Genomic DNA, 26,433 nt, shown 5'->3' with positions numbered 1-26,433 from the left:
CGATCCCCAGTAGGGGGCATACAGGAGGCAGCCGATCAATGATTCTCTCTCATCATTGATGTTTCTATCTCTCTCCCTTCCTCTCTGAAATCAATAAAAATAGTTTAAAAAAATAAAATTATATAGTATTTTTAATATATATTCTGTTAAAAAGTTATGCTATATGAATAATGGATACTTACAGTAAAGTAATTATTTTAAAGCAATTTAAAATGTGTAATTTTTATAATTTACCTGTTTGTTGCATTCTTTAAGTTCCAATTCTGATTTCTCTAGTGTACCCTCTAATTTAATAATTTTCTGTTCCATTTCTCCTCTGTGCTCACGTATAGTCATATCCAAATGTGTAACCTAAATAGGAAAATAACATTAAACTGTCATTCAATTTTATTCTGATGTGAAAAATTGTGTGCTTAGAATGTGTTTTAGAATTATTTATAGTGGGTATAACTGAAACAAACTCATCTCAAATAAATTATTAAAAAGAATAATAGGAGAACCAAGATGGCGGCGTAGGGTATAGACCTGTGCGTGCTGCCACCGACAACATCATTGAAACAACCAACTATAAGACAAACAACTACCATTCAGAACCATGGGGAAGTTGGCCCAGTGGAAGTTCTACAACTGGAAGAAAAGAAAGAAGAGCAGTGAGACTGAGTAGGAGCTACAGAGGCACCAAGAACAGAGGTACAGAGTCGCGGGCCAGGCAGGCTGCAACTGGATGCGCGGTTTTTCTCAATTGGAGGGGGTTACAAACTCTCGAATCCTCTGGGCTTGCTCGGGGCAAATCTCTGAGGCCCTAGACCCCACGGGGAGAGGCGGCACGGCCTTGCAACGGTCGGAAAGCAAGGGAGGCTCTGTCGCACAGCTGCTCGCCGGCACTAGGGGACGCAAAGTCCCGCAGTCCCAGAGAGGCGAGGAGCCGCTGAGACGCCATTGCTATTTGCTCCGCCCTGCTGACTCTCTGAGGCCCCGCCCTACTTAATTTACATCCCCACCCAAGCCGTGCCAGTGGCACAAAAAGACCCACCTGCGCTTTTGCAGCATAACCCAACAAATTGCAGACTTCAACTCCTCGCACCCATAAGAGACACAGTCAAGAAGCAGACCCAGGAGAACCAAGATAGCAGTGTAAGGTACAGACCTGTGTGTGCTGCCTCCCACAACAACATCGAAACTACCAACTATAGGACAAACAACTATCATTTGGAACCATGGGAAAGCTGGCCCAGTGGAGGCTCTACAACTGGAAGGAAAGAAAGAAGAGCACTGAGACTGAGTAGGATGTGCAGAGGCACCAAGTACAGAGCCCAACCCAACAAACTGCAGATTTCAACTCCTCGCATAGAAAGAAGGATGTGCAGAGGCACCAAGTACAGAGCCCAATTCAACAAACTGCAGATTTCAACTCCTCGCATCCAAAAGAGACACACTCGAGAAGCAGAATCAGGTTCGGAGGAAGCCGGAGCCGGACCAGGCTGGGCTGGCGACATGGAACCGCTGTACCAGCAAATGCACAAGCACGTCCACCAGTTCCAGTCTCACATGGGACGCTGGGAGATGGCAGACAAGCAGACTGTGCTCTTAGTAGAAAACAAAATCCAAGCAAGCATACCAGATATTCAGCCACCAAGAATGCCTGGAGATTTTGTCCAGCAAGGAGCCGCCCAACAAAAGACAGAATGCCAAATGTTGTGTTGCCCCGGTGAGGCCGGGATGGCCCTGGTGAGGCTGAAACTGCCCCGGTGAGGTTGGGACGCCCCCAGAGAGGTCGAGACGGCCCCAGTGAGGTCAACACTGCTCCGGTGAGGTCGGGACAGCCCCAGTGAGGTCGGGACAGCCCCGGTGAGGTTGAAACGGCCCTGGTGAGGCTGAAACGGCCCCAGTGAGGTTGGGACGGCCCTGGTGAGGTCGAAACGGCCCCAGTGAGGTCGGGACGGCCCCGGTGAAGCCGCGACGACCCCGGTGAGGTAGGGACGGCCCCGGTGAGATTGGGACGGCCCCTGTGAGGCCGAAACAGCCCTGGTGAGGTCGGGACGGCCCCGGTGAAGCCACGACAACCCCGGTGAGGTTGGGACGGCCCCGGTGAGATTGGGACTGCCCCGGTGAGGCCGAAACAGCCCCAGTGAGGTCGGGATGGCCCCGGTGAGGTTGAAACGGCCCCGGTGAGGCTGAAACGGCCCCAGTGAGGTTGGGACAGCCCCGGTGAGGTCGAAATGGCCCCGGTGAGGTTGGGATGGCCCCAGTGAAGTTGGGATGGCCCCGGTGAGGCCAAAATGGCCCTGCTGAGGTCAAGACAGCCCCAGTGAGGCTGAAACAGCCCCGGTGAGGTTGGGACGGCCCCGGTGAGGTGGGAGCAGCTCTGGTGAGGTTGAAACGGATAATAAAGACCAATATAAACTGATGAACAAAAATAGATGCAGAGGCAGAGCAGCATTGAACAGACTGTCAAACTACAGTGGGAAGCCTGGGGAGGGTTTGTGGGGGAGTTAAGAGGTCAACCGAAGGACTTATATGCATGCATATAAGAATAACCAATGGACACAAGACACTGGGGGGTTGGGGAGGCCGGGGGAAGGTCAAGGGGGGGGGGGGAAGGAGACATATGTAATACTCTTTGTAATACTTTAAGAAATAAAAATTATTTTAAAAAAAAATTTAAAAAAAGAATAAGAAAAAAATAGTCATCGCTTACTAATACTGGATCTTGAGCCCCATATATATTATAGAAACTTAAAGAAAAAATATTATGCTCAAAATGACAAAATGATTCAGATTTCATTTCATACCAACATTCAAATTATGGGGGTGCCAAAAGAAGAAAGAGAGCAAGATATTGAAAATCTATTTGAAGAAATAATGACAGAAAACTTCCCCTACCTGGTCAAAGAAATAGACTTACAAGTCCACGAAGCGCAGAGAACCCCAAACAAGAGGAACCCAAAGAGAACCACACCAAGACACATCATAATTAAAATGCCAAGAGCAAAAGACAAAGAGAGAATCTTAAAAGCAGCAAGAAAAAAGCAGTTAGTTACCTACAAGGGAGTGCCCATATGACTGCTAGCTGATTTCTCAACAGAAACTACGCAGGCCAGAAGGGAGTGGCAAGAAATATTCTAAGTGATGAATAGCAAGAACCTACAACCAAGATTCCTCTACCCAGCAAAGCTATTATTTGAATTGAAGGTCAGTAAAGAGCTTCACAGATAAGAAAAAGCTAAAGGAGTTCATTACCACCAAACCAGTATTATATGAAACGCTGAAAGGTATTCTTTAAGAAGAGGAAGAAGAAAAAGGTAAAGATAAAAAATTATGAACAACAAAGTAACAACAAATACTTATCTATCAACAAGTGAATCTAAAAATCAAATGAATAAAAAATCTGATGAACAAAATACACTGGTGAATATAATAGAATCAGGGGCATAGAAAGGGAGTGGACAGACAATTCTCGGGGGAAAGAGGGTGAAGGGTGCAGGAAGAGATTGGATAAAGATCTTACACCTATGGATGAGGACAGTGGTGGGGGTTCGGGTGAGGGCTTGGGGTGGGGTAGGAAGCGGGTGGAGGGGAGCTTTGGGGTGAAAAAAGAGGAACATCTGTAATAATCTGAACAATAAAGATTTTTAAAAAAACTAAACTATAAACCTAGAGAATTTGGGTACAGCTATAACTTTTTAGATAAAACACCAAAGCTCAATCCATGAAATAAATGATTGATGAGCTGGACTTTATTAAAATGAAAAAGTTCTACTCTGTGAAAGTTAATATCAAAAGAATGAGAAAAGCTACACACTGAGAGAATATATTTGCAAAAGACAAATTTAATAAAGACTGGTATCCAAGATATACAAAGAACTTTTAACACTCAACAATAAAAAAACAAACCACCCGCCCTAGTCAGTATGGCTCAGTTGGTTGGGCTTTGTCCGGTGCACTGAAAGATTGCCAGTTCGATTCCCAGTCAGGAGACATGCCCAAGTTGTGGGCTCAACCCCCAGGAAGGGGGCATGCAGGAGGCAGCCAATGGATGTTTTGCTCTCACAACAATGTTTGATGTTTCTCTCTTTCCCTTTCCCTTCCTCTGTAAATAATCTTAAAAATATAGACAATTCAATTAAAAAATAAGACAACTTACCAAAGGAGATAATTAGGTGGCAAGTAAACATAGGAAACGATGCTCCATATCATGTCATTAGGGAAATACAAATTAAAACAACAAGGAAACAACACTATACACCTATTAGGATGGTAAAGTCTGAAACACTGATAACACTAAATGCTAGCCAGCATGTGTAGCAACAGGAACTCCCATTTGTTACTGGTGGGTATGCAAAATGGTACAGCCACTTTGGAAGGCAATTTGGAAGTGTCTTATTAAAATTAAATATACTCTTACAATATGATCCAGCAATCATGCTCCTTGTTATTTACCCAAAGAAACTGAAAACATGTCAACACAAAAAGCTACCCACCAATGTTTATAGCAGCTTTATTTATAATTGCCAGAACGTGGAAGCAGCCATAATGGCCTTCAATAGGCGAATGAATAAATAAGCTGCAGTATATCCAGAATATGGAATCAGTGTTAAAAAGAAATGAACCATCAAGGTATGAAAAGACATGGAGGAATCTTAAGTGTTTATTACTAGCTGAAGGAACCCAATCTGAAAAGGCTATATACTCTGATTCAATTTATGTATATGATATTCTGGAAAAGCAAAACTACTGAGACAATAAAAAGATCAGTGGTTGCCAGGGTAGGGGGAAGAAAAGGGAGGGATGAACAGGTGCATCATAGAGGATTTTTAGTGTAGTGAAAATACTATAATTCCTCCCAGAGAATGTGCAACTCCAAGAGTAAACTATAATGTAAACTGATGTATCAATGTAGGTTCACAACTGAAACAAATGTACTATCTCTGGTGGGGAAGGTTGATAATGGGGAAGGTTGTACACATGTGGGCGTATATGGGAAATCTGTGTACGTTCTTGCTTAATCTTGCTATGAACCTAAAACTACCCTGAAAAAATAAAGACTTCAAAAAAGATGCTGGTAAGTAATACCTTCTGAATATTTTTGCTCCTCCAACAAACAATAGCAAATGACTCGTTTAACCCCATTTTTTCCAATATACAGTAGGTCCTTGGGTTACGTCGGAGATCCGTTCCCCTAAGGCAACATGTAATGCGATTTTCGCTGTTAAGTCGGAACCCACCTACATAAGCACCTATGTCACTCACATGGAGCACATATACAGCAGTAATGAAGTGAAACAGTAAAAAAAATTTAAAAGAAAGATAACAATTCCTGACCTTTACTTGTGGTAAATAAATAATAAAAAACATAAAGCATGTATGTACATATATCGAAATGATGGAACTTTTTTTTTTATACATACTGTAAATGAGAGATGGAGATGTAACCACGACGTAACCTGAGGACTGCCTGTACAGTAATATAAGAGATCAAAATGTTCAGATACTAAGCTAATTTTCATTCTAAAAAATCCTTTTGCTGTAAAAATAGCAAGATAAAGAAAAATTATATATTTCTAATTTTTCAAAAATATTTATGTACACGAAAAAACAAGTATGTTATAAAAATATCCATTTATCAAAAAGTGTGACTTCTGAAATATTGTGTGATTGCATTTTAACAGAAAATTTCATTACAATATAATTAAGAAAACCAACTTGAGCTGCTCTTTGCTTTAGCTCCCAATTTCTCTCCTTAAGTGCCTGATCCATTTCAAGGAGTTCCTGCTTTTTGTCTTCAATCTCCATCTTGCAGTCTCTGAAATTTAACAAAGGAAAAAGATCAAAGCAAACAGTGGAAATATTATAGTACTTAAAAATTAAGTCAACTGGAGGAGAAACCAAGATGGCGGCATAGGTAAACACCTGAAATTGCTGCCTCGCAAAACCACCTCAAAAATACAACTGAAAGACAAAATAGACATCATCCATAACCACAGGAAGGCTGGCTGAGTGGAAATTCTACAACTAGAAGGAAAGAAAAAAGCACACTGAAACTCAGAGGAGGTGCAGAAGTAAAGTGCAGAGGTACGGAGGTGCACGTGCAAAGGGATGGCAACTGAGGACATGGTTGTCTTTTCAATTGGGAAGGAGACACTAGCTCCCGAAGGCCCTGACTCCAGTTCCGGGCGAGTCTCTGTGGACCCAGACTCATATGGGGAGAAACTGGACTGTCTGGCAGCGGGCGGAACTAGAGGGTGGCTTTCTCTCAGAGGTGCTTGCAGCAATTACCTTGGGACCCTGAGACCTGGGGCCTCTTAGGGCAGGGCTGAGGATCAGCCATAGCTGTTTGCTCCATCTTGTTGATTCCCTGAGACCCTGCTGCACCCAAGCTGTGCACAGAGGCTTTTGCATGTGAATGACCTAGCCCTTTGCAATCTAAAATTACCTAACAAACTGCAGCTGGGTCAGAGAGACCCAGAATATCCAAAAGAAGGCCCAAGGCCCCACAGCAGCTTGCATTGCTTCACAGCTGGGCCTCATCTGGGCACCTCCAAACCCCAAACAAAGAAGAAGAATCTGCAGATCTCTCTGTAGCTCCTGCTGGGTAGCCTCAGGCAGAGGCTAAATTAGCACCTCCTTAGAGATCCAAGTGCCAGTGTACCCAGTGGTCAGAGTGGGACCATCCAGATTACAACTCCTCAGATCCATAAGGGACACACTCAGGGGGCAGACTCAGTGAGCACCAAAGCCCCACTGAAGCAAGTCTTGCCCCAGAAGGGTGTTTCCAGCACAGAAGTTCTCCCACCATAGACACAGCTGATTCTCACAGCCAATTGGCCTGGAGGTCAATTCCTCCCAGTGATACCTACAACAATCAAGGCTTAACTACAACAAGACTGTGCACACAGCTCACAAAGGGGTGCACCAAGAGGGTCCACCTTAGGTAATTGGGGAGGCTGAGCCACTGGGCCCTATAGGACACCTAGCATAGAAAGCCACTTTATCAACACAGGGAAGCAGTCAAAATGCGGAGACAAAGAAGCAGGTCACAAATGACAGAAATGGAGGCAAGCAAACTACTGGATATAGAGTTCAAAACTACAGTTATAAGGTTTTTCAAGAATTTTCTAGAAACTGCAAATAAATTTAGTAAGATCCTCAATAAGTCTAGTGAGACCCTCAAGGATATGAAAAAGGACCAACTAGAAATTAAGCATACACTGACTGAAATAAAGAACTGTATACAGAGATCCAACAGCAGACTAGAGGATTGCAAGAATCAAGTCAAATATTTGAAGTATGAAGAAGCAAAAAACACCCATCCGGAAAAACAAAAAGAAAAAAGAATCCAAAAATATGAAGATAGTGTAAGGAGCCTCTGGGACAACTTCAAGTGTACCAACATCCGAATTATGGGGGTGCTAGAAGAAGAGAGAGAGCAAGATATTGAAAACCTATCTGAAGAAAAAATGACAGAAAACTTCCCCTACCTGGTCAAAGAAATAGACTTACAAGTCCAGGAAGCACAGAGAACCCCAAACAAAAGGAATCCAAAGAGGATCACACCAAGACACATCCTAATTAAAATGCCAAGAGCAAAAGACAAGGAGAGAATCTTAAAAGCAGCAAGAGAAAAACAGTTAATTACCTACAAGAGAGTACCCATATGATTGTCAGCTGATTTCTCAACAGAAACTTTGCAGGCCAGAAGGGAGTGGCAAAAAATATTGAAAGTGATGAATACCAAGAACCTACAACCAAGATTACTTTATCCAGCAAAGCTATCATTCAGAATTGAAGGTCAGATAAAGAGCTTCACAGATAAGAAAAAGCTAAAGGAGTTCATCACCACCAAACCAGTATTATATGAAATGCTGAAAGGTATTCTTTAAGAAGAGGAAGAAGAAGAAAAAGGTAAAGATAAAAATCATGAACAACAAATACATATCTATCAAAAAGTGAATCTAAAAATCAAGTGAATAAAAAATCTGATGAACAGAATAAACTGGTGAATATAATAGAATCAGGAGCATAGAAAGGGAGTGGACTGACAATTCTCAGGGGGAACAGGGTGTAGGGGTGCAGGAAGACTGGACAAAAATCTTACACCTATGGATGAGGACAGTGGCGGGGGCGGGGGGGGGGGGTAAGGGCAGAGGGTGGAGTGGGAACCAGGTGGAGGGGAGCAATAGGGGGGGAAAAAGAGGAACAACTGTAATAATATGAACAATAAAGATTTTTTAAAAAAATTAAGTCAACTGGGTCACCTTTCCTGCAGTTAAAAGTTATTGGTTACATGCATTTTTTTAGATTGAAAGGGCTCAAACTAAAGTAATAATGTATAAGAAAAATGATTGATATCAATATAATTCGTTTAATATAGTGTTAAAAAGACAAAAGTTAATTTAAACTCTATTACTGTAGACAGTTTAAGCAAAATATTAAAGCACTCCCAGGAAATAAGATTGAATCAGTATTAGAATTTAAAAACTATATCCATATTTTTTGATCTATAGATCAAAGGAGCATTTGAAAGTCTTTTCTATGTAACAGCTGGGAGTTTATTACAATTGAATTAAGCATTTATCTCATGGTTGGTATTCTTGATATCCGCAGCTAAAGAAATGACCACCGTGTTTCTCATGGGAATTTTACTCAAAATGATGCATTACATATAGTGAAGTAATAAAGTCAACTATAGAAATATTTTTTATAAATATAAATGTATTTTATACATTATATATTTTATAAATATATATTTTATAAATTATCGTCATCCTAAAACCCTAACTTACATTTTAATACTTCTAACAGTCTGGCGCCTATGATCAGAGAATTTTAATTTGAACTCTAAGTTATGACATGACAAAGTCTGAAAATGTTGTATTGATTTTGAAAATCTTCAAATGTTTCCCAGTTTTAAATATGAAACAATATTGAATAAAGGTACAGATTTTAAAAAACAGATCCTGAACTTCTTTAATGAGCTGTTTATTATTCTCCTAAAAGTCAAAAGTTGTAAAATATAAGGCTAAACTAAAATTCTAAAAGTAACATCAAACCTATATGTTCATGCTGACCAATGTCATCCCAATAAAATTTAATAAAAGAAAATAAAATGTGAATTTTAAAGATATCTAACTGCTGTCTATGCAAATAATTGAGCTTCTAAAATTTAGATATTAGAATTTTAGATTTCATTACTACTTCTTTCATCTATTCACTCACTTAACTATGTAGAAAATATTTGTTGGATGCTTCCTATATGTCAGGGTTCTATGTACTGTAGACTTAATAGTCAACAAGACAGATGTCCTTCATCACATGGAGCTTATACTCTCGTAGGTCCAGGAGAGAAGATGAATTATAAATAACAAACAACTCAACAAGAAAAATATCACAATACAAAGTGCTATGTTAGAGCATTAAATAGTGATGACTGGGTGGCTACTTTAGAGCAGGTGGTCAAGGAAGGGTTCTCTGAGGTAAAAATGTCAAACTTGCGGTCCATGGGCCGCATGTGGCCCACAACGAATATTTTTACAGCCTAGCCAACATAACGGTATGTAAGAAACATTTTAATAAAAATTTCATAACTTAATTTTTACAATATCCTGTTATACACAATAATTAATAACAAACTACAATGTTCACTAATGACTAATGACTATAATTGTGTTGTATTCATTTTCCTTACGCATCTTACGCGCAGGTGCACCACTTCTCTCCACTAATACTAGCAGCGAATATTTTAGCAGCCAATTGTTATATCATTAGTCTTGTACTGACTGGTTTGGTGTGCCCAACAGGAAATGTTTCACTTTCAGAGAACAAGAAAAATAGGTTTATTTGCGTTAAGCTTATTAATTTGTGCAGTTATTCAGTGTCTGGTAAGTAAATGTTCAAGAAAAAATATTAATTTTTATTAAAATGTTCTATGATTTTATGTTAACGATTACTCATTTCAGCCCTTTGTATTCAGCATGTCTCTATCGAAATAAACCTGTTTCTATGAAAATTGAAGCTTTTGGTTTTTTGCGGCCCACATAAACTTAAACCTTATTTGGCCCATATTAGCCTCTGAATTTGACATGCTTGCTCTGAGGTTATGTGAAGGGCAAGAAGCTGGCCACAGAACCATTATTTTAGGCCAAAGAAACAGCTATGGCAAAGTTGGAAGATGCGAAAAAACTTGGTAAGTTTTAAGTAAAGTAAGAAGGCCAGGAACAAGATCAGTATGAAATGAGGCCAGGGAAGTAGAGTAGAATCTTGTCATGTAGGGTTTTATATTCCAGAATAAGGACCTTGCATTTTTTTTAAATTGTGGTAAAATACATAAAAGATTTACCATTTTAACCCCTTCGAAGTATATAATTCAGTTACACTAAGTACCTTCACAATGTTATTACTTCAATGTGTCACTATCGCCACTATTTCCAGTACTTTTTCATCACTTCAAATGAAAATTCCATACCTATTTGCAGTTATTTTCTATTCCCCTTCCCCCTAGTTCTTGGCAACCACTAGTCTGCCTTCTATCTCTATAGATTTGTTAATTTTGGATATTTCATATAGGTGGAATTGTGCAATATGTATCTGATTTCTTTCATTCAGCATAATGTATTCAAGGTTCATCATGTTATAGCACATATCAGTACTTTCTTTTCATGGCTGAATAATATTCCTGCCTAGCTGGTTTGGCTCAATGGATAGAGCATCGGCCTGCAGACCAAAGGGTCCTGGGTTCAATTCCAGTCAAGGGCATGCACCTTAGCTGCAGGCTCCCCCCTGGCCCCAGCCCTATGGCCTGGGCAGGAGGCAACCAATTGATGTATTTCTTTCATACCGATATTTTTCTGTCTTTCCCTCTCTCCTCCACTCTCCCTAAAAATCAATGGAAAAATATCCTCGGGTGAGAATTAAAATATATCTATCTATCGATTGATCGATCGATCGATCGATAGATAGATAGATATAGATATATAGATATCTATATATATATATAGATATCTATATATATATTATATTCCTTGTATGGATACACCACATTGTGTTTATCCATTCAACTACTGATGGACACTTGGGTTGTTTCCACTTGGTGGCTATAGTCAAGAGCTGCTATGAACATTTGTGCACAATTTTTGTTTGAACACCTGTTTTCAATTATTTTCTGTACATACCTAGGAGTGAAATTACTGAGTTATAAATAATTCTTGTTTAACTTATTGAGAATCTGCCAAACTGTTTTGTGCAGCATCTATACCATTTCAGCTTCCCACCAGCAATGTATAAAGGTTCCAATTTCTCCACCCGCTTGCTAATACTTGCTATTTTCTGTTTTGGTTTTGGTTTGTTTTTATCATGGCCATTCACTCATTACAGTATGAAGTGGTATCTCACTGTGGTTTTGATTTACATTTCCCAAGTAGCCTGAGTTTTATTCTGAATCTTTTGGGAAGCCATTAGAAGGGTTAAGTAGGGGAGTAATATAATCTGATGGATGTTTTAAATCATAACTTAAATCCATTCTGTGGAGAAGGGATTGTGGGAGGGTCAAGAATTTAAACTGGGAAACCAGTTGGGAAGTCATAGCAACAGACCAGGTGAGAGATGATGATGGCTTGTGCTAAGGCAATGATTAAAAAAGAGGCCTAGAAATCAACTGATTTCAGAATATATTTTAGAAACATAGTTGAGATGATTAGCTAATAGATTAAATGAAAAGAGGGAGAGAAAGAGATAAAATAATCATATATTTCTGGTTTGAGCTAATGTATGATACTGAGAGGAAGGGCAGGAGGAAAAAAAGAGTTCTGTTTTGGCCAAGCTTAAGAAGCCTCTTAAAAACCTCTAAGTGGAAAAAAACAAGTAAGTCATTAGATATTTGAGTCTGGAGTTTGGGTAATAAGTTATTTCTGGAGATATGGATTTGAAAATCTGACACATACTATTTAAAACTACATGAACTTTACTAAAAATTAGTTTGTGAGTAGAAAAGTAAAAGGAGTCCTAGAATAAATCATGAGTTACATTTAAGTTTCTGGGTCATCTTGCTGCTCTCTATCCTGTTCTTTCATTCCACATTTCACATCCTAGGTTATAATTCTGTTTTCCTTTTCAGAATCTATTTCCCACACTCTGGCTCTGGTCTGGCTCTCCAATCCCACTTACCATAGAAGTGGTGAATTTAGCTGCTAATCTAAGAATCTATTTTAGAGTTGGACAGACTTGTGTTTAATCTCCATCTCTGAACCCTCTATCTGACTTTGGGGATTTTACTTAATTTTCTCAGGCTTCAGTTTTCTCAAGTGTAAAAAGGTTGTATATGTTGTAAAGAAATTAGTAAGATCACATATAAAGTCCCTGACATAGCATTGGCACAAAATAAAGGCTTAATACAAAGAACAATACTGTTATTGTTAATATTACTTTGCTATTAACCACTGCGATATGCTGGTCCAATCATTTTCTACCACTATAGAATACAGGAGTGGGCCAATGTAAAATGGTCCACAGCTCAGTAATAAATTATTAGCCAACAGCAACTACTGAATTTATTACATGGAGACTGGGACAGGCTAACCAGGAAGAGCCATAGTGAACCAGCTGAGAAATTTAGACATCTAGAATTCAGCAACAACTGGGGTATTGTATGACCCAAGGATTCAGAATAATAAAGTGAAATACTTGCAATTGTGATATCATTTCTTAGTATTAACTCACCTAAGTTCAGCTGTGAGATCCTTTATAGTGGTGTATTTTTCCTCCAATGATAATTGAGCCTTCTGTAGCACGTCTCTCAATTCCTGGAGTTGTCTTAAAGTACTTTTTAATTCTCCATGAGCATTTTGCAGTTCAGTCTCTAGTACTTCCCGTTTCTGCAAGGTTTCTGTTAGTTCAGTTTCAGTGTGGTGCTGTAACTTTTCTAACTCCTTCACTGTTAAGACAAGAGAATATTTTTAGAACTACATATAAACCATTTATTATTAAGAACTTTGTAAATAATTATAATTAAGAATATTCAATTTTATTCATCTACCAGAGATAAGATATTGACTACACATTATCCCTTTCAACCCTATCATCCCAAGTTCTTAACTTTAGTTCACTTCTTTAAATATAAATATGCAGCCCTGACTGGTTTGGCTCAGTGGATAGAGCGCCAGCCTGCAGACTGAAGGGCCCCAGGTTCGATTCCGGTCAAGAGCATATACCTTGGTTGCAGGCACATCCCCAGTAGGGAGTGTGCAAGAGGCAGCTGATCGATGTTTCTCTCTCATAGATGTTTCTAACTCTCTATCCCTCTCCATTCTTCTCTGTAAAAAAATCAATAAAATGTATTTAAAAAATAAATAAATAAATAAATAAATAAATAAATATAAATATGCAGGCAGCTAAGCTCAGCTAACTTGTTGCTTACCAGCATTTGTTTTCTTATCTAGTTCTATCCTTGTCTGTTCTAAGATCATGTCTAACTGAGAGAGATGCATTGCTTTATTTTCTCCATCTCGTTTTAGGTGCATTATTTCTTTTTCCATTGTAGACAGCTCTTCTTTGTACTGATCCATCTCAAGTTTTACTTGCCTAATTAAAAACAAACAATAAAACAAATGATAATTTGGAAATTTAAAAACCAACTGACTTGTCTCTGACTAAACAAAAACTGCAAGTTATATGAGGGCAAATATCAGCAAAATGTCTAGTCAGAATCTTAAATCACCTATGATATTGTTTAAAATGCTCCAACTAAATACAACTGTACCACCTAGTAATATTTAACAAGGCTAGCAGTCTTTTCAATTTAACTACAGTTAATTTTTATAAAGCTTTATATGGATTGAGAGCTAGTGCAACTTCCTTGCTTTACAGATGATTGAAAATAGAAGATTAAGTGAATTAATTGTCTAGGATAGCAATTTTCAACCTTTTTAAAAATTTCCTGGCACACATAAACTAGTTACTAAAATCTACAGCACAACAATAATATATTTTTTGCCAATCTGTCAAAAATATAGGCATAATTTTTATTCACTCACATGGGCAGGTATTGTTGTGTTGGCTGTTGTTATCTTTTTATTTGATAATCTAAGGCAGTGGTTCTCAACCTTCCTAATGCCACGACCCTTCAATACAGTTCCACATGTTGTGCTGACCCCCAACCATAAAATTATTTTCGTTGCTACTTCATAACTGTAATTTTGCTACTGTTATGAATCGTAATGTAAATATCTGATATGCAGGATGTATTTTCATTGTTACAAATTGAACATAATTAAAGCATAGTGATTAATCACAAAAATAATATGTAATTATATATGTGTTTTCCGATGGTCTTAGGTGACCCCTGTGAAAGGGTCGTTCGACCCCCAAAGGGGTAGCGACCCACAGTTTGAGAACCGCTGATCTAAGGGGTTCAGTGCCCCTGACTAAATAGTCAGGTATTGCATGTTTTAAAAATTATTATGGCACACTGGTTAAAAATCACTGGCCTAGGATAATACAAATAGTTATTAATAGTGAAAGTTTACTAACTTTCAGGTGGTCCTGGGCTTAATTTCACTACAGAAGTTCGAAGTTTGGCTACCTATCAGCTCATAAACATAGTGAGAGGAAGTTTTAAGTCAATTTGCTGTTAATTCCAAAGTGATATTTACTATTTAAACAATTGTTAGTGTCATCCACAATAGTGGGCAGAGCTGATGTTCCTTTGCATCAGCATTTTTTTATTGTAGTTCTTTTGGTCTTTGACATTTCATAAGCTGAGTTTGCAAGTTAGAGCATTTGTTTTCTAAATGCAACATAGATGAAATTGTATTTGTTGAGGAGGTTTTTTTTCAATGTCCATAAGTGAACTTGAGGAAAACTAAAAAACTCCTGAAACAATGTGCATAATGATGTATGCATATGTTATGTCTATGTATAGAAAATGATCCATATCCTCAAATATGTCCATGGCCCAACAAAGTTAAGAACTATTAGATTAGACAAGTGCTGATGACCCTTTTACATGTCTAAAATCCTAGCTAAAGCTTGACTAATTCTTTTCTCATATTAGAGTGGATTTAAAACATAATTTTAAAAAAATAACCAAAAAAAGGTTGGTATACAGTACTAAGAGGTAATAGCTTGTCAGCAAAGAAGTTGGGGAAAAGTTATTATTATTATTTATTTCTCCTCACCTGAAGATATTTTTCCATTGATTTTAGAGAAAGTGGTAAAAAGGTAGGAAGGGAGAGAGGTAAAGGGGTAAGGGGAGAGGAGAGAGGGAAAGAAGCAGAGAGTGAGAGAGGGAGATATATATATATATATATATATATATATATACACACACATACATACACACACACATACAGAAAGAGAGAAAAACATCGATTGGTTGACTCCTGCACACGTCCCAACTGGGGCTGGGGATTGAACCTGCAGCCCAGGTATGTGCCCTTGGCTGGGAATCAAACAAGTGACCCTGCTGGATGACACTCTTACCACTTAGCTACACCAGCCAAGGCTTAAAAGATTTTTTATTGATTTTTTTAGAGAGAGAGGAAGGGAGAGGGACAGAGAAACACCAATGTTTGAGAGCGCAACATTGATCGGCTGCCTACTGCACGCCCCCGACTGGGGATAGAGCCTGCATCCTAGGCATGCACCCTGACCAGGAATTGAACAGGCAACTCTTCTGTGCATAGGACGATGCCCAACCAACTGAGCCATGCAAGCAGGGCAGGGAAAAATTATATTTTAAAAATACAAGAACTCAAAAAGCACAGCTTTCTACAGATATTTGGTAACAAATAAACAGAGTTCTATACTCCTTAAGGTTTCATAAAGTTACCATGATATAACTAATGAATATAATGATAACCCTAGTCACCCAGAGAAGGTAAAAATGACAAGAAAATACACATTTTGGAAAATTTCTATAAAATTTTGTTTTGTTTTGTTTCAAAGTTTCAGTGTTTGATAAAGATAAATTTCACTCATTTCTCTATTTATGAGCAACTATACATTATTTCCTTATGCCATGTAAATGAGGCATTACTATAACATAATAAATATTTAAAGGCTTAAGATTTTTAACTATTATATAAATAATCTAATACCAATATTTTCCCCATAACTTTCAAAATTTGTAACAGCCTTTAAGCCTACGAGTTTTTCCAAAAATACTTCACATTACAGGCATAGAGTTATTATGGACAATTAAGTCTGAGATTGGAAACAGGGCTAAAGGAAAAATTATGCAAAAATAAAACTAAACTTTAAGAATATAGCAGCTGAGATTCTCTGGCTTCTTCAAATGTAAAAAGATTTTTAAATGGCTATGGAGGCAGTCTGAGAAATCTAACAAGTGCTCCATGAACCTCAGCACTAAGACAGTAGGGTTAGGACATTTACATATAATATCAGAAGAACCTTCCAATGTGATGTAACAGAAAAAACTTAGTTTTAGAGCACATCTAAATTATGTATCTCATACCCTAACTTCTTTGAGTTTCAGCTTTTTTTCTTTTTTACTTAGATTCATAATTTCCAAAAGTTATTTAGAAATATATCTTAAAAAAACAATCTTTATTGTTAAAATATTACAGATGCCTTCCCCCTCACCCCGAGTTATAGCTCTGGCTGGTGTGGCTCAGTTGGTTGGGTATCATCATGTGCACTGAAAGGTTGCAGGTTTGATTTCTGGTCAGGACACATGCCTAGCTGCAGGCTCCATCCCTGCAAGGGGGCATGCAGGAGGGAGCTCATCTATTTTTCACTCTCTCATCGATGTTTCTCTCTCTCTCCCTAACCCTTTCTCTCTAAAAATCAATTAAAAATCAAAATAAATAGATATTTGGATAATAAAACCCAATAGGGCTGTTTTGAAGACTGAGTTAATGTGTTCACCTAGCACACTGCCCACCACAGAATATATTCAATAATTAAGTTTCTTCTCTTTTTATCTGAAAATATTTTATTGCTAAAACAGATCCAAGGAGATATATAACATATATATTTTAACTGTAATATCTTTTGGGAGAGAAAAATAATTTTATAAGTTGCAATTCCAGAAGTAAAAGAAGTATTAGTGAGAAGAGAGAAAACCCTGCTTCATGAAGAGATTTCTTGGAACTAGGGTACATCTTTCTTATGAAGTTTAATTATCTAGTTTATAAGCTTCCTGTTAGCATTTAGGACTTACTTTTCCTATGAATGTGCCTTTAGCTATAACCATAAATAGTTTTTGTCTAGAAGTCAAATTATAGGGGATTATAGGGGTGAGAAAAGAAACAATTATTTCAATTTTCTCAGTGAAACAGAAAGCAACATTGGGGAGGGTTTGTAGGAATTTTGAAATAAAAGGCAAAGGTACAGAAAAGTATTGCCAGATAGCATTAAGGCAGTGGTTCTCAACCTGTGGGCCGCGACCCCTTTGGCAGTCGAACGACCCTTTCACAGGGGTCGCCTAAGACCATCCTGCATATCAACTATTTACATTACTATTCATAACAGTAGCAACATTACAGTTATGAAGTAGCAACGAAAATAATTTTATGGTTGGGTCACAACATGAGGAACTGTATTTAAAGGGCCAGAAGGTTGAGAACCACTGCTAAGGGAACACTTAAGGTTTAAAGTTATAATTTTAAAGTAAGATTGGTCAGTGTGGTTATTTTCTCAAGCCTCTGTAAAGATGCAAACATGGAGTAGTCTGAGTTGGTTCTAGGCTGTGTACCACAAAGTAAGAGTGAGGTAAGGGAATTGTGGTTATATGCAAATCAGTTATTTTAATGACTAATAAAAATTTAAGCTGGGTAGAGAGAGAAGAGAGAACATTAGGGAATGAGACAGTGATGGGACTGATGGATTAGGGTTCCTGATAAGACCAAAGAATTGTTGAATTTGGGGTATTAAAAGAGAATGAGCCCTAACCAGTTTGGCTCAGGGGCTAGCAGGGGTGGGCAAACTTTTTGACTCGAGGGCCACAATGGGTTCTTAAACTGGACCGGGGGGCCGGAACAAAAGCATGGATGGAGTGTTTGTGTGAACTAATATAAATTCAAAGTAAACATCATTACATAAAAGGGTACGGTCCTTTTTTTTTTAGTTTTATTCATTTCAAACGGGCCGCATCCGGCCTGCGGGCCGTAGTTTGCCCACGGCTGGGCTAGAGCGTAGGCCTGTAGACTCAAGGGCATGTACCTTGGTTGCGGGCACATCCCCAGTAGGGGGTGTGCAGGAGACAGCTGATCAATGTTTCTCTCTCATTGATGTTTCTAACTCTCTATCCCTCTCCCTTCCTCTCTGTAAAAAATCAATAAAATATATATTTAAAAGAAAAAGAGAGAGAACGAGGAGTCCTAGCCGGTTTTGCTCAGTGGATAGAGTGTCAGTCAGCCTGCGGACCAAAGGATCACAGGTTCAATTCCAATCAAGGGCATGTACCTTAGTTGCAGGCTCCTCCCTGGCCACGGGCTCATGCAAGAGGCAACCAATTGATGTGTTTCTCTCACATTAATATTTCTCTCTGTCTTTCCCTCTCTCTTCTACTCTCTCTAAAAATCAATGGAAAAATATCTTCAGGTGAGGATTTAAAAAAGAGAGAAAATGAGGATAATATGGGGTAGATACATAATATTCAGATTATGTTGAAATACTAATGACAAGATCAAGGATGAATCATGTGAGTGAGTGGCCTAGGTATGAGAGAGATCAGGATCATTAGAGGAGAACTTTTTAAAATGAGGCTAAGGTGCCCTAACCAGTTTGGCTCAGTGGACAGAGCGTCAGCCTATGGACTGAAGGGTCCCAGGTTCGATTCCGGTCAAGGGCATGTACCTTGGTTGCGGGCACATCTCCAGTGGGGAATGTGCAGGAGGTGGCTGATTGATGTTTCTCTCTCATCGATGTTTCTAACTCTCTAACCCTCTCCCTTCCTCTCTGTAAAAAATCAATAAAATATATTTAAAAAAAATAAAAATAAATAAAATGAGGCTAAGGTGTCAGAGGATCAGCTAGATAGATATACTATATTGAAATCTCCAAGAATAATGACAGCAGTGATTAATCTTTGTGAGGAATTTTAGAGAGCAACAGTAAGTCGGGTGGCCTGAAGGTGTCAGCAGCAGTGAGGGATGATATGATCTGATGTCATGAAGTTTGTGAACTATGGTATACTATTGCACATCTTGATCCTATGGTACAAGAACTGTGGGGAAAATTTTTTACTTTAGAGGGCTGCAAGGAAAGAAGTAATATCCTCGGGAGAATCAGATTTCTATTACAAGAAGAGGAAAGAAGTTGAGGATATAGATGTGTCACAGGATGGATTGGGAATTCCAGAGGACACAATGGAAGTCTTTCAGAAAGTGGAATGAAGTGGGAGAAGGGATGAGAATACGTGGAGAGGTTACTATGGGAGATAAGGGTTGAGCTGAAAATCTATAGCTTCTAGTGGTGTTTTGCATAACCAAGGACAAAGTTATAATGTGATTAATCTTTGAGGAATTAAGGTACACACTGGTGGTGTGGCTGTGTTAGTGGACAGAAACCTGTCAATAGAAGAAAGACAGTCTGAAGAACTGTGGTCCTAGTTTGAAAAATAGGATACCCACTTGACCCTGTTGAGAGAGTTGAGGACATCTGGGGAAGCAAGTTGCTACTCAAGGCACAAAGGCCCTATCTTTACTCCTGTCAGTAGGGGAGAAGAAGCCTGGTGACCTGTGGTTTTAGTTCAAGTGCATAATTAACTCTCACCTCCTATTGGTAGAATGGTGGGCTAATTATGAGTATATTATTAATTAAGTCAACTCTTGTTGACAAAGTAGAAGAGCTCTGGGGAAGCTGGGTATAGCTTTCAGCTCATGGGTGTCATTTCTTTACTAACTGATGCCTAGACCCAGCCTAGCCAAATTAAATTAGAACCTTAGAAATGGGACCTAGGCATCAGTACTTTGTAAAGATCCTCAGGTGATTTTATTTATTTTATATCTTAAATATATTTTTATTGGTTTCAGAGAAGAAGGGAGAGGGAGAGATAGAAACATAAATGATAAGAATCATTGATCAGCTTCCTCCTGCATGCCCCCAGTGGGGATTGAGCCCACAACCCAGGCCTGTGCCCTGACTGGGAATCGAACCGTGATCTCTTGGTTCATGGGTCGATCCTCAATCACTGAGCCACACCGGCCAGGGTCCTCAGGTGATTTTAATGTTCAGTCAAAGTTCAGTCAAGGTGGAGAACCACTGCTTTATTTTATTAAGTTACTCCCTCCCCTAGATAACTCAACCCCATTCTTGTGTGTGAGTACATCTTTGCTTTAAAATGTTATTATTTTCCACAATTTAATTCACTACAACAATTGCTAAGTGCCTATGAGGTATAAGGAATTATGCTAATTGTTGTAGGAGCCCCATTAAAATAAACCAGATATTATCTTGGTCTTAAGGAACTTATAATAGGAGGGTTATGAGGGAGGTGCAAACAAAACACTATAGGAACACAGACTGTAGATAAATTACTTTCTCAAGCAAAAGCTTCCCTGAACATTTTCTGATATTGAAACTCAGATACTACTGATGTTGAAAGAGGAAGATAAATGAAAACTATCATATTCATTTTACCTTGCAGTACCAGTAAGCTCGATAACTTTCTGTCTTTTCAAATCTGCTTCATGTGTGGCTGCATCACATTTCTCCTCCATTTTTCTCAACTTTTCAGTGGAATTTTCCCTTTGTTTTTGAAGCTCTTGTTCCAGTTTTGATACCTTGTAAAGCAGTTTTCAGTAAGTATTTTAAATTCAGTCACAGCTCAATATTCTTCAGAAGAAGAAAAAATATATATGTGTAGCCCTAGCCTATCATTCAGTTTCAAGATGTATTATAAAAATCAAAGTATAGACCAGGAATTATAGCAGGTCCTTGAATAATGTCATTTCATTCAATGTTGTTTCATTATAATACTGATAAGGTACATAGGAACCTAACTCACTTATATCAGTAAGTCTACACTAAAATTGGTTTCATTATTTGTCATTTCACTTAAAGTGATGGAATTTATCAATGTTAAATGAGGACTTACTGTAATGTTTTGAAATAAAAAAGCAAAACAATTTTTTATAATGTCTTTCATTCCTATACATATTTATAGAAGTGGCCACATCATAACACTAAAATAAGACTTACAAGAATTGAACAAGCCCAGCCAGTGTGGCTCAGTGGTTCATCGACCCATGAACCAAGAGGTCCCAAGTTCAATTAACTTTGAGCCAATGACTTTAATATCCTCCCTGATCTTCTAAGACCTCTCAATGAAGAACTAAATTCAGAGTATAAATCATTAATACCCACTCGGGGCACAACCCAAGCTCAATCCCCAGTAGGGGAGGTGGTGTAGGAGGCAGCCGATCTATATTTTCATCTCTCTATCCCTCTCCCTTCCTCCCTACTCTAAAATCAATGAAAACATATGTATTTTTTAAAAATTGAACAAAACAATGGTAAATATTCTCCTTTTCATTATCCCCATTTGAAATGTTTTTTCTTCTCTTGTCAAATCATGTTCCTTTCCTTCTTCACAAATTGGCCCATTCAGTGAAGAATTACAAGATTCCCATCTACCCTCAAACATTATAACCTGCATTTACTCCCAACATGATTTGCATTCACTCCTATTCATTCTTCCTTCTGTTTCTGCTACAGTGAAAGAGGTATTCTTTCTCCTATACAAGTCAAATTATATCATAGGTATTCTGGGTTCAATTCCTATCCACATCCTCAGGAACCTCATATTATTTTTTATTTTTTATTTTTTTTGGATTTTTTTTTAATTAAATCTTTATTGTTCAGATTATTACATTTGTTCCTCTTTCCCCCCCCCCCCCATAACTCCCCTCCTCCCAGTTCCCGCCCCACCCTCCGCCCTCACTCCCCACCCACTGTCCTCATCCATAGGTGCACGATTTTTGTCCAGTCTCTTCCCGAATCTCCCACACCCCTTTCCCCCCCAAGAATAGTCAGTCCATTCCCTTTCTATGTCCCTGATTCTATTATAATCACCAGTTCATTCTGTTCATCAGATTATTTATTTACTTGATTCTTAGATTCACTTGTTGATAGATGCATATTTGTTGTTCATAATTTGTATCTTTACCTTTTTCTTCCTCTGCCTCTTCTTAAAGGATACCTTTCAGGATTTCATATAATCCTGGTTTGGTAGTGATGAACTCCTTTAGCTTTTCCTTATCTGTGAAGCTCTTTATCTGACCTTCAATTCTGAATGATAGCTTTGCTGGGTAAAGTAATCTTGGTTGTAGGTTCTTGGTATTCATCACTTTGAATATTTCTTGCCACTCCCTTCTGGCCTGCAAAGTTTCTGTTGAGAAATCAGCTGACAGTCGTATGGGTATTCCCTTGTAGGTAACTGAGTTTCTTCCTCTTGCTGTTTTTAAGATTCTCTCTTTATCTTTTGCTCTTGGCATTTTAATTATGATGTGTCTTGGTGTGGTCCTCTTTGGATTCCTTTTGTTTGGGGTTCTCCGCGCTTCTTGGACCTGTAAGTCCATTTCTTTCACCAGGTGGGGGAAGTTTTCTGTCATTATTTCTTCAAATAGGTTTTCAATATCTTGCTCTCTCTCATCTTCTGGCACCCCTATAATTCTGATGTTGGTACGCTTGAAGCTGTCCCAGAGGCTCCTTACACTATCCTCGCATTTTTGGATTCTTTTTTCATTTTGCTTTACCGGTTGGGTGTTTTTTGCTTCCTCGCATTTCAAATCATTGACTTGATTCTTGCGCTCCTCTGGTCTGCTGTCGGGAGTCTGTATAATATTCGTTATTTCAGTCCGTGTATGCTTAATTTCTAGTTGGTTCCCCAATATAACATCGAGGGTCTCATTAGTTTTCTTGTAGATCTCATTAAGTTTATCGGCGGCTTCTAAACAGTTCTTGAGAGACCTTAAAAGTGTGGTTCTGAACTCTATATCTTCCATTGACAATTTTGTCCTGTTTCTTTGTCTCCGCATTTTGTTATGCTTCCTTGGTGCACCCCCTAGTGGTCTTTGTGCGCAGTCTTATAGTTAAACCTTGATTGTTGTAGCTAATACCAGGGAGGGTTTGACCTCCAGGCCAAGTGGCTATGAGAATCAGCTGTGTCTGCAGTGAGAGAACTTCTGTCCTCTAGGGAGGTGCTAATCTAGCCTTTGCCTGAGGCTATCCGGCAAATGCCTCTGTGCAGGGCTTGGGCGGGGCGGGTCGCACAGGATCAACAGGGTGGGCTGGAGAGAGCAGTTATGGCGGCTCTCAGTCCTGTCCCCAGGGGCTCTGCCTCTCTGAGTCCCAGCACCCGCTGCAAACCTTGGAGAGAAAGCTGCACTCGCTCTGACCGAAGCCAGACAGTCCCGCTTCTCCCGTTTGAGTCTGGGTCCCTAAAGACTCGCCTGTATCTGGAGCTCAGAGTCTTCGACTCCCTCCTGATTGAAAACGCCAACCGCGCCCTCCGCCGCCAGCCCGCTCTGCGCACTCTGCACCTCAGAATTTGACTTCAGCACTGCACCTCCTCTGAGTGTCCGTATGCGTTTCTCTTTCCTCCTAGTTGTAGGACTTCCACTCAGCCAGTGTTCCTGTGGTTCTGGGTGATGTCCGTTCCGTTTTTTAGTTTCACTTTTGAAGTAGTTGTTCAAGGCAGCAAACTCCGGCGTTAACCTATGCCACCATCTTGGTTCTCTCTCAAGGAACCTCATATTATTTTTTAAATGTTTTTATTGATTTTAGAGAGAAGGAAGGGAAAGGGGGGGAGAGGAAGAGGGAGAGGGAGGGGGGGGAAGAGAGAGAGAGAGAGAGAGAGAGAGAGAGAGAGAGAGAGAAAGGGAAACACTGATTGGCTGCTTCCCATAAGAACCCCAACTGGGGACTGAACCTGCAACCTAGGCATGTGCCCTGAAGAGGAACTGAACCGGTGACCTCTTAGTTCATGAGTTGACGCTCAACTAATTGAGCCACACTGGCCAGGAGGGGCCCTCATACTATTCACTATCTCTATTCTATGCTTTATCTTCAATCTCTCTTTCTTCTGGTTTCTTTTTTATCAGAATTTAAACATGTTCAAGATCCTTCTATTGTAAAAAATCATCCTTCTTACTTCTACCTCCCTCCAACTACCACCCCTTCTTTTCTCTTCTCCATAGCCCAACCTCTCGGTTTCCTATGCTTGTTGTATCATTCTCACTTCTCCTTCATTCCTCAATAGTAGTAATCTGGCCATTCTACAGAAACTACGCTAATTCATCAGTGAGCTCCATGTTGCTAATTCCAATGGATATTTAACAACCCTCAATTTACTTGGCATTGATTCCAACAGTCCATGATACCAACTATCATTTCTTATCATGAAATACTTACTTTGACTTCCATGTACTACATCCCTCACAGATCTATCCAAGTCAATCTCCTCACTCCTCATACTACATTCTCTTCCTAGTAAATCTCAGCCACTCCTTGTTTTCAATGAACATTTACATGATTGTGATCTCAAAGTTAATCTCTGGCCAATGACTTTAATATCCTCCCTGATCTTCTAAAATCTCTCAAAGAAGAACTAAATTCAGAGTATAAATCATTAATATCTACTCAAGTTTCAAGAATAAAATTAAAACAATACCCAGGTAAAAAGGGAAGGGAACCATGAAAAATCTATCTATTCTGTGCTTAATTAGAGAGCACACTCATAAGCAGAAAAAAATCTAAAGATAAGTAACAATCTGAAAGAATATAGCACAGAACCTATGCATAATGGAACAGGAATGCAAGGTAGGAAAATATTCACCAAATACTGAAGAAATTTTTTTTAAAATATATTTTACTGATATTTTACAGAGAGGAAGGGAGAGAGAGAGTTAGAAACATCGATGAGAGAGAAACATCGATCAGCTGCCTCCTGCACATCTCCTACTGGGGATGTGCCCACAACCAACGTACATGCCCTTGACCGGAATCGAACCTGGGACCTTTCTGTCCGCAGGCCGACGCTCTATCCACTGAGCCAAACCGGTTTCAGCAAAATTTTTATATATAAACTCCTTTATACCCTCAAAGAAAGAGAACACAAAAATCTCTTAAAGATCATGAAGAAATAAAATCACCAAATGAAAAATACAAATGAACTGGCAGACTTAGGGAGGAGAAAAAACAGAAGAAAACTGTAAGACCATTAGAGAAATAAAAACAACTCCAGAAGGAACAAGAACTATAACCAATCCTGCAAAACCCAGATCAATGACAAGGTATGCAGGAAGTGGGAATCTAACGCAGATGAGATGAGGAAATACTTCAGAATAAAGCTGTACATCAGGTATATCAAGCAATAGGCCTACACTTTAACAAAAAAGATGGAAGAGTTACAGGAGTGATCTCTAGAAAAGAAAATATATAATATCTGCCTGAAATGTCTGAACGTATTTAGAGGAGATTCTTTAATTCCATTCGAGAGGCTGAGGATGAATTCAGAATACATAGATAAAGTCATAAAGGTGTGGTGTAGTGAGATTACACAGAACCATCATTTTCTAATTTACATGTTTCTCTAAAGTTTGAAAAGGGGAAAAGAACAAAGATGTGAAATACAGTATCTGTCTGAATAATTCAGATGAATTTGTTAATGAATGAAAGAGCGAAGATTGGGTTCTAGTATAAATTTTCTGAGGATACTTTCTTTTTTTTTTTTTTTTTTTTTTTTTTTTTTTTAATTTATTTTTTTTTATTGCTTAAAGTATTACAAAGGGTATTACATATGTGTCCATTTTATCCCCCCGCCCTAGACAGTCCCCTAGCCTCTGAGGATACTTTCTTTAGAATAATAATTTATTTTTAGAAGTAAGTGATATCCTTTGTGATTTTTCTTTTAATGTCGTGCTTTGGCATTTCTTTGGGGATTGTCACAAATCCTAATCCAAAAAAAAAAGAAATTGGAAGGTCTGATGATTCATATAGGAATTATATTCAGATCCAGGAAGAAAGGAGATATTGAAGAAGAAGCCTAGATTATAAGTAAGTTGTATGGAATGACAAAATGTGCCCATGGTCACATTACACAGGAATAGAGCTTTATCCATTTTATGATGTTAATATAGAATATTTCTTATAATATGAAATCTTTGATATTGAACACCAATTTATATAACTAACAAAAATGTATTATTAATTGTAAAAATTTCTATTTCATATAAGTAAAATTATTTTGACCAATAATACCTGTTTTTCAAGTTTAGTTTGAATGTCTTCCAGCTCTCCATTTCTTATTGTCTCTTGTTGTAACATTTGCTGCTGTTGCTGAAGAGTATGCTGTAGAATAGCATTTTGCTCAGAGGTCTCTTGAAGACTATGATTTTTTATCTTTAGCTCTTTCTGTAAACAGTATACCTAACAAATATATACATTTGTCATTATTAATGACATGCTTCAAATAAA

The 26,433-nt window shown here is 38.6% G+C and overlaps 1 protein-coding gene across 1 annotated transcript in view; it reads right to left on the bottom strand.

The window, feature by feature from the left end:
• Positions 1-26,433, bottom strand: part of CCDC18 (coiled-coil domain containing 18) — a 113,667-nt gene that overhangs the window by 28,311 nt on the left and 58,923 nt on the right. Inside the window, exons 17-22 of the mRNA XM_036348470.1 lie at positions 26,218-26,385; positions 20,596-20,738; positions 13,409-13,572; positions 12,712-12,925; positions 5,704-5,803; positions 235-351 (exon numbers count right to left, since the gene is read on the bottom strand). Coding sequence (XP_036204363.1) covers positions 235-351; positions 5,704-5,803; positions 12,712-12,925; positions 13,409-13,572; positions 20,596-20,738; positions 26,218-26,385 — 906 coding nt within the window. The remainder of the gene's footprint in view (positions 1-234; positions 352-5,703; positions 5,804-12,711; positions 12,926-13,408; positions 13,573-20,595; positions 20,739-26,217; positions 26,386-26,433) is intronic.

The sequence above is a fragment of the Myotis myotis genome, unplaced genomic scaffold, assembly GCF_014108235.1.
Source record: "Myotis myotis isolate mMyoMyo1 unplaced genomic scaffold, mMyoMyo1.p scaffold_m19_p_2, whole genome shotgun sequence".
NCBI lineage: Eukaryota > Metazoa > Chordata > Mammalia > Chiroptera > Vespertilionidae > Myotis > Myotis myotis.
The sequence above is the reverse complement of the archived record's forward strand: the minus strand, read 5'-3'. Positions and strand labels throughout refer to the sequence as shown.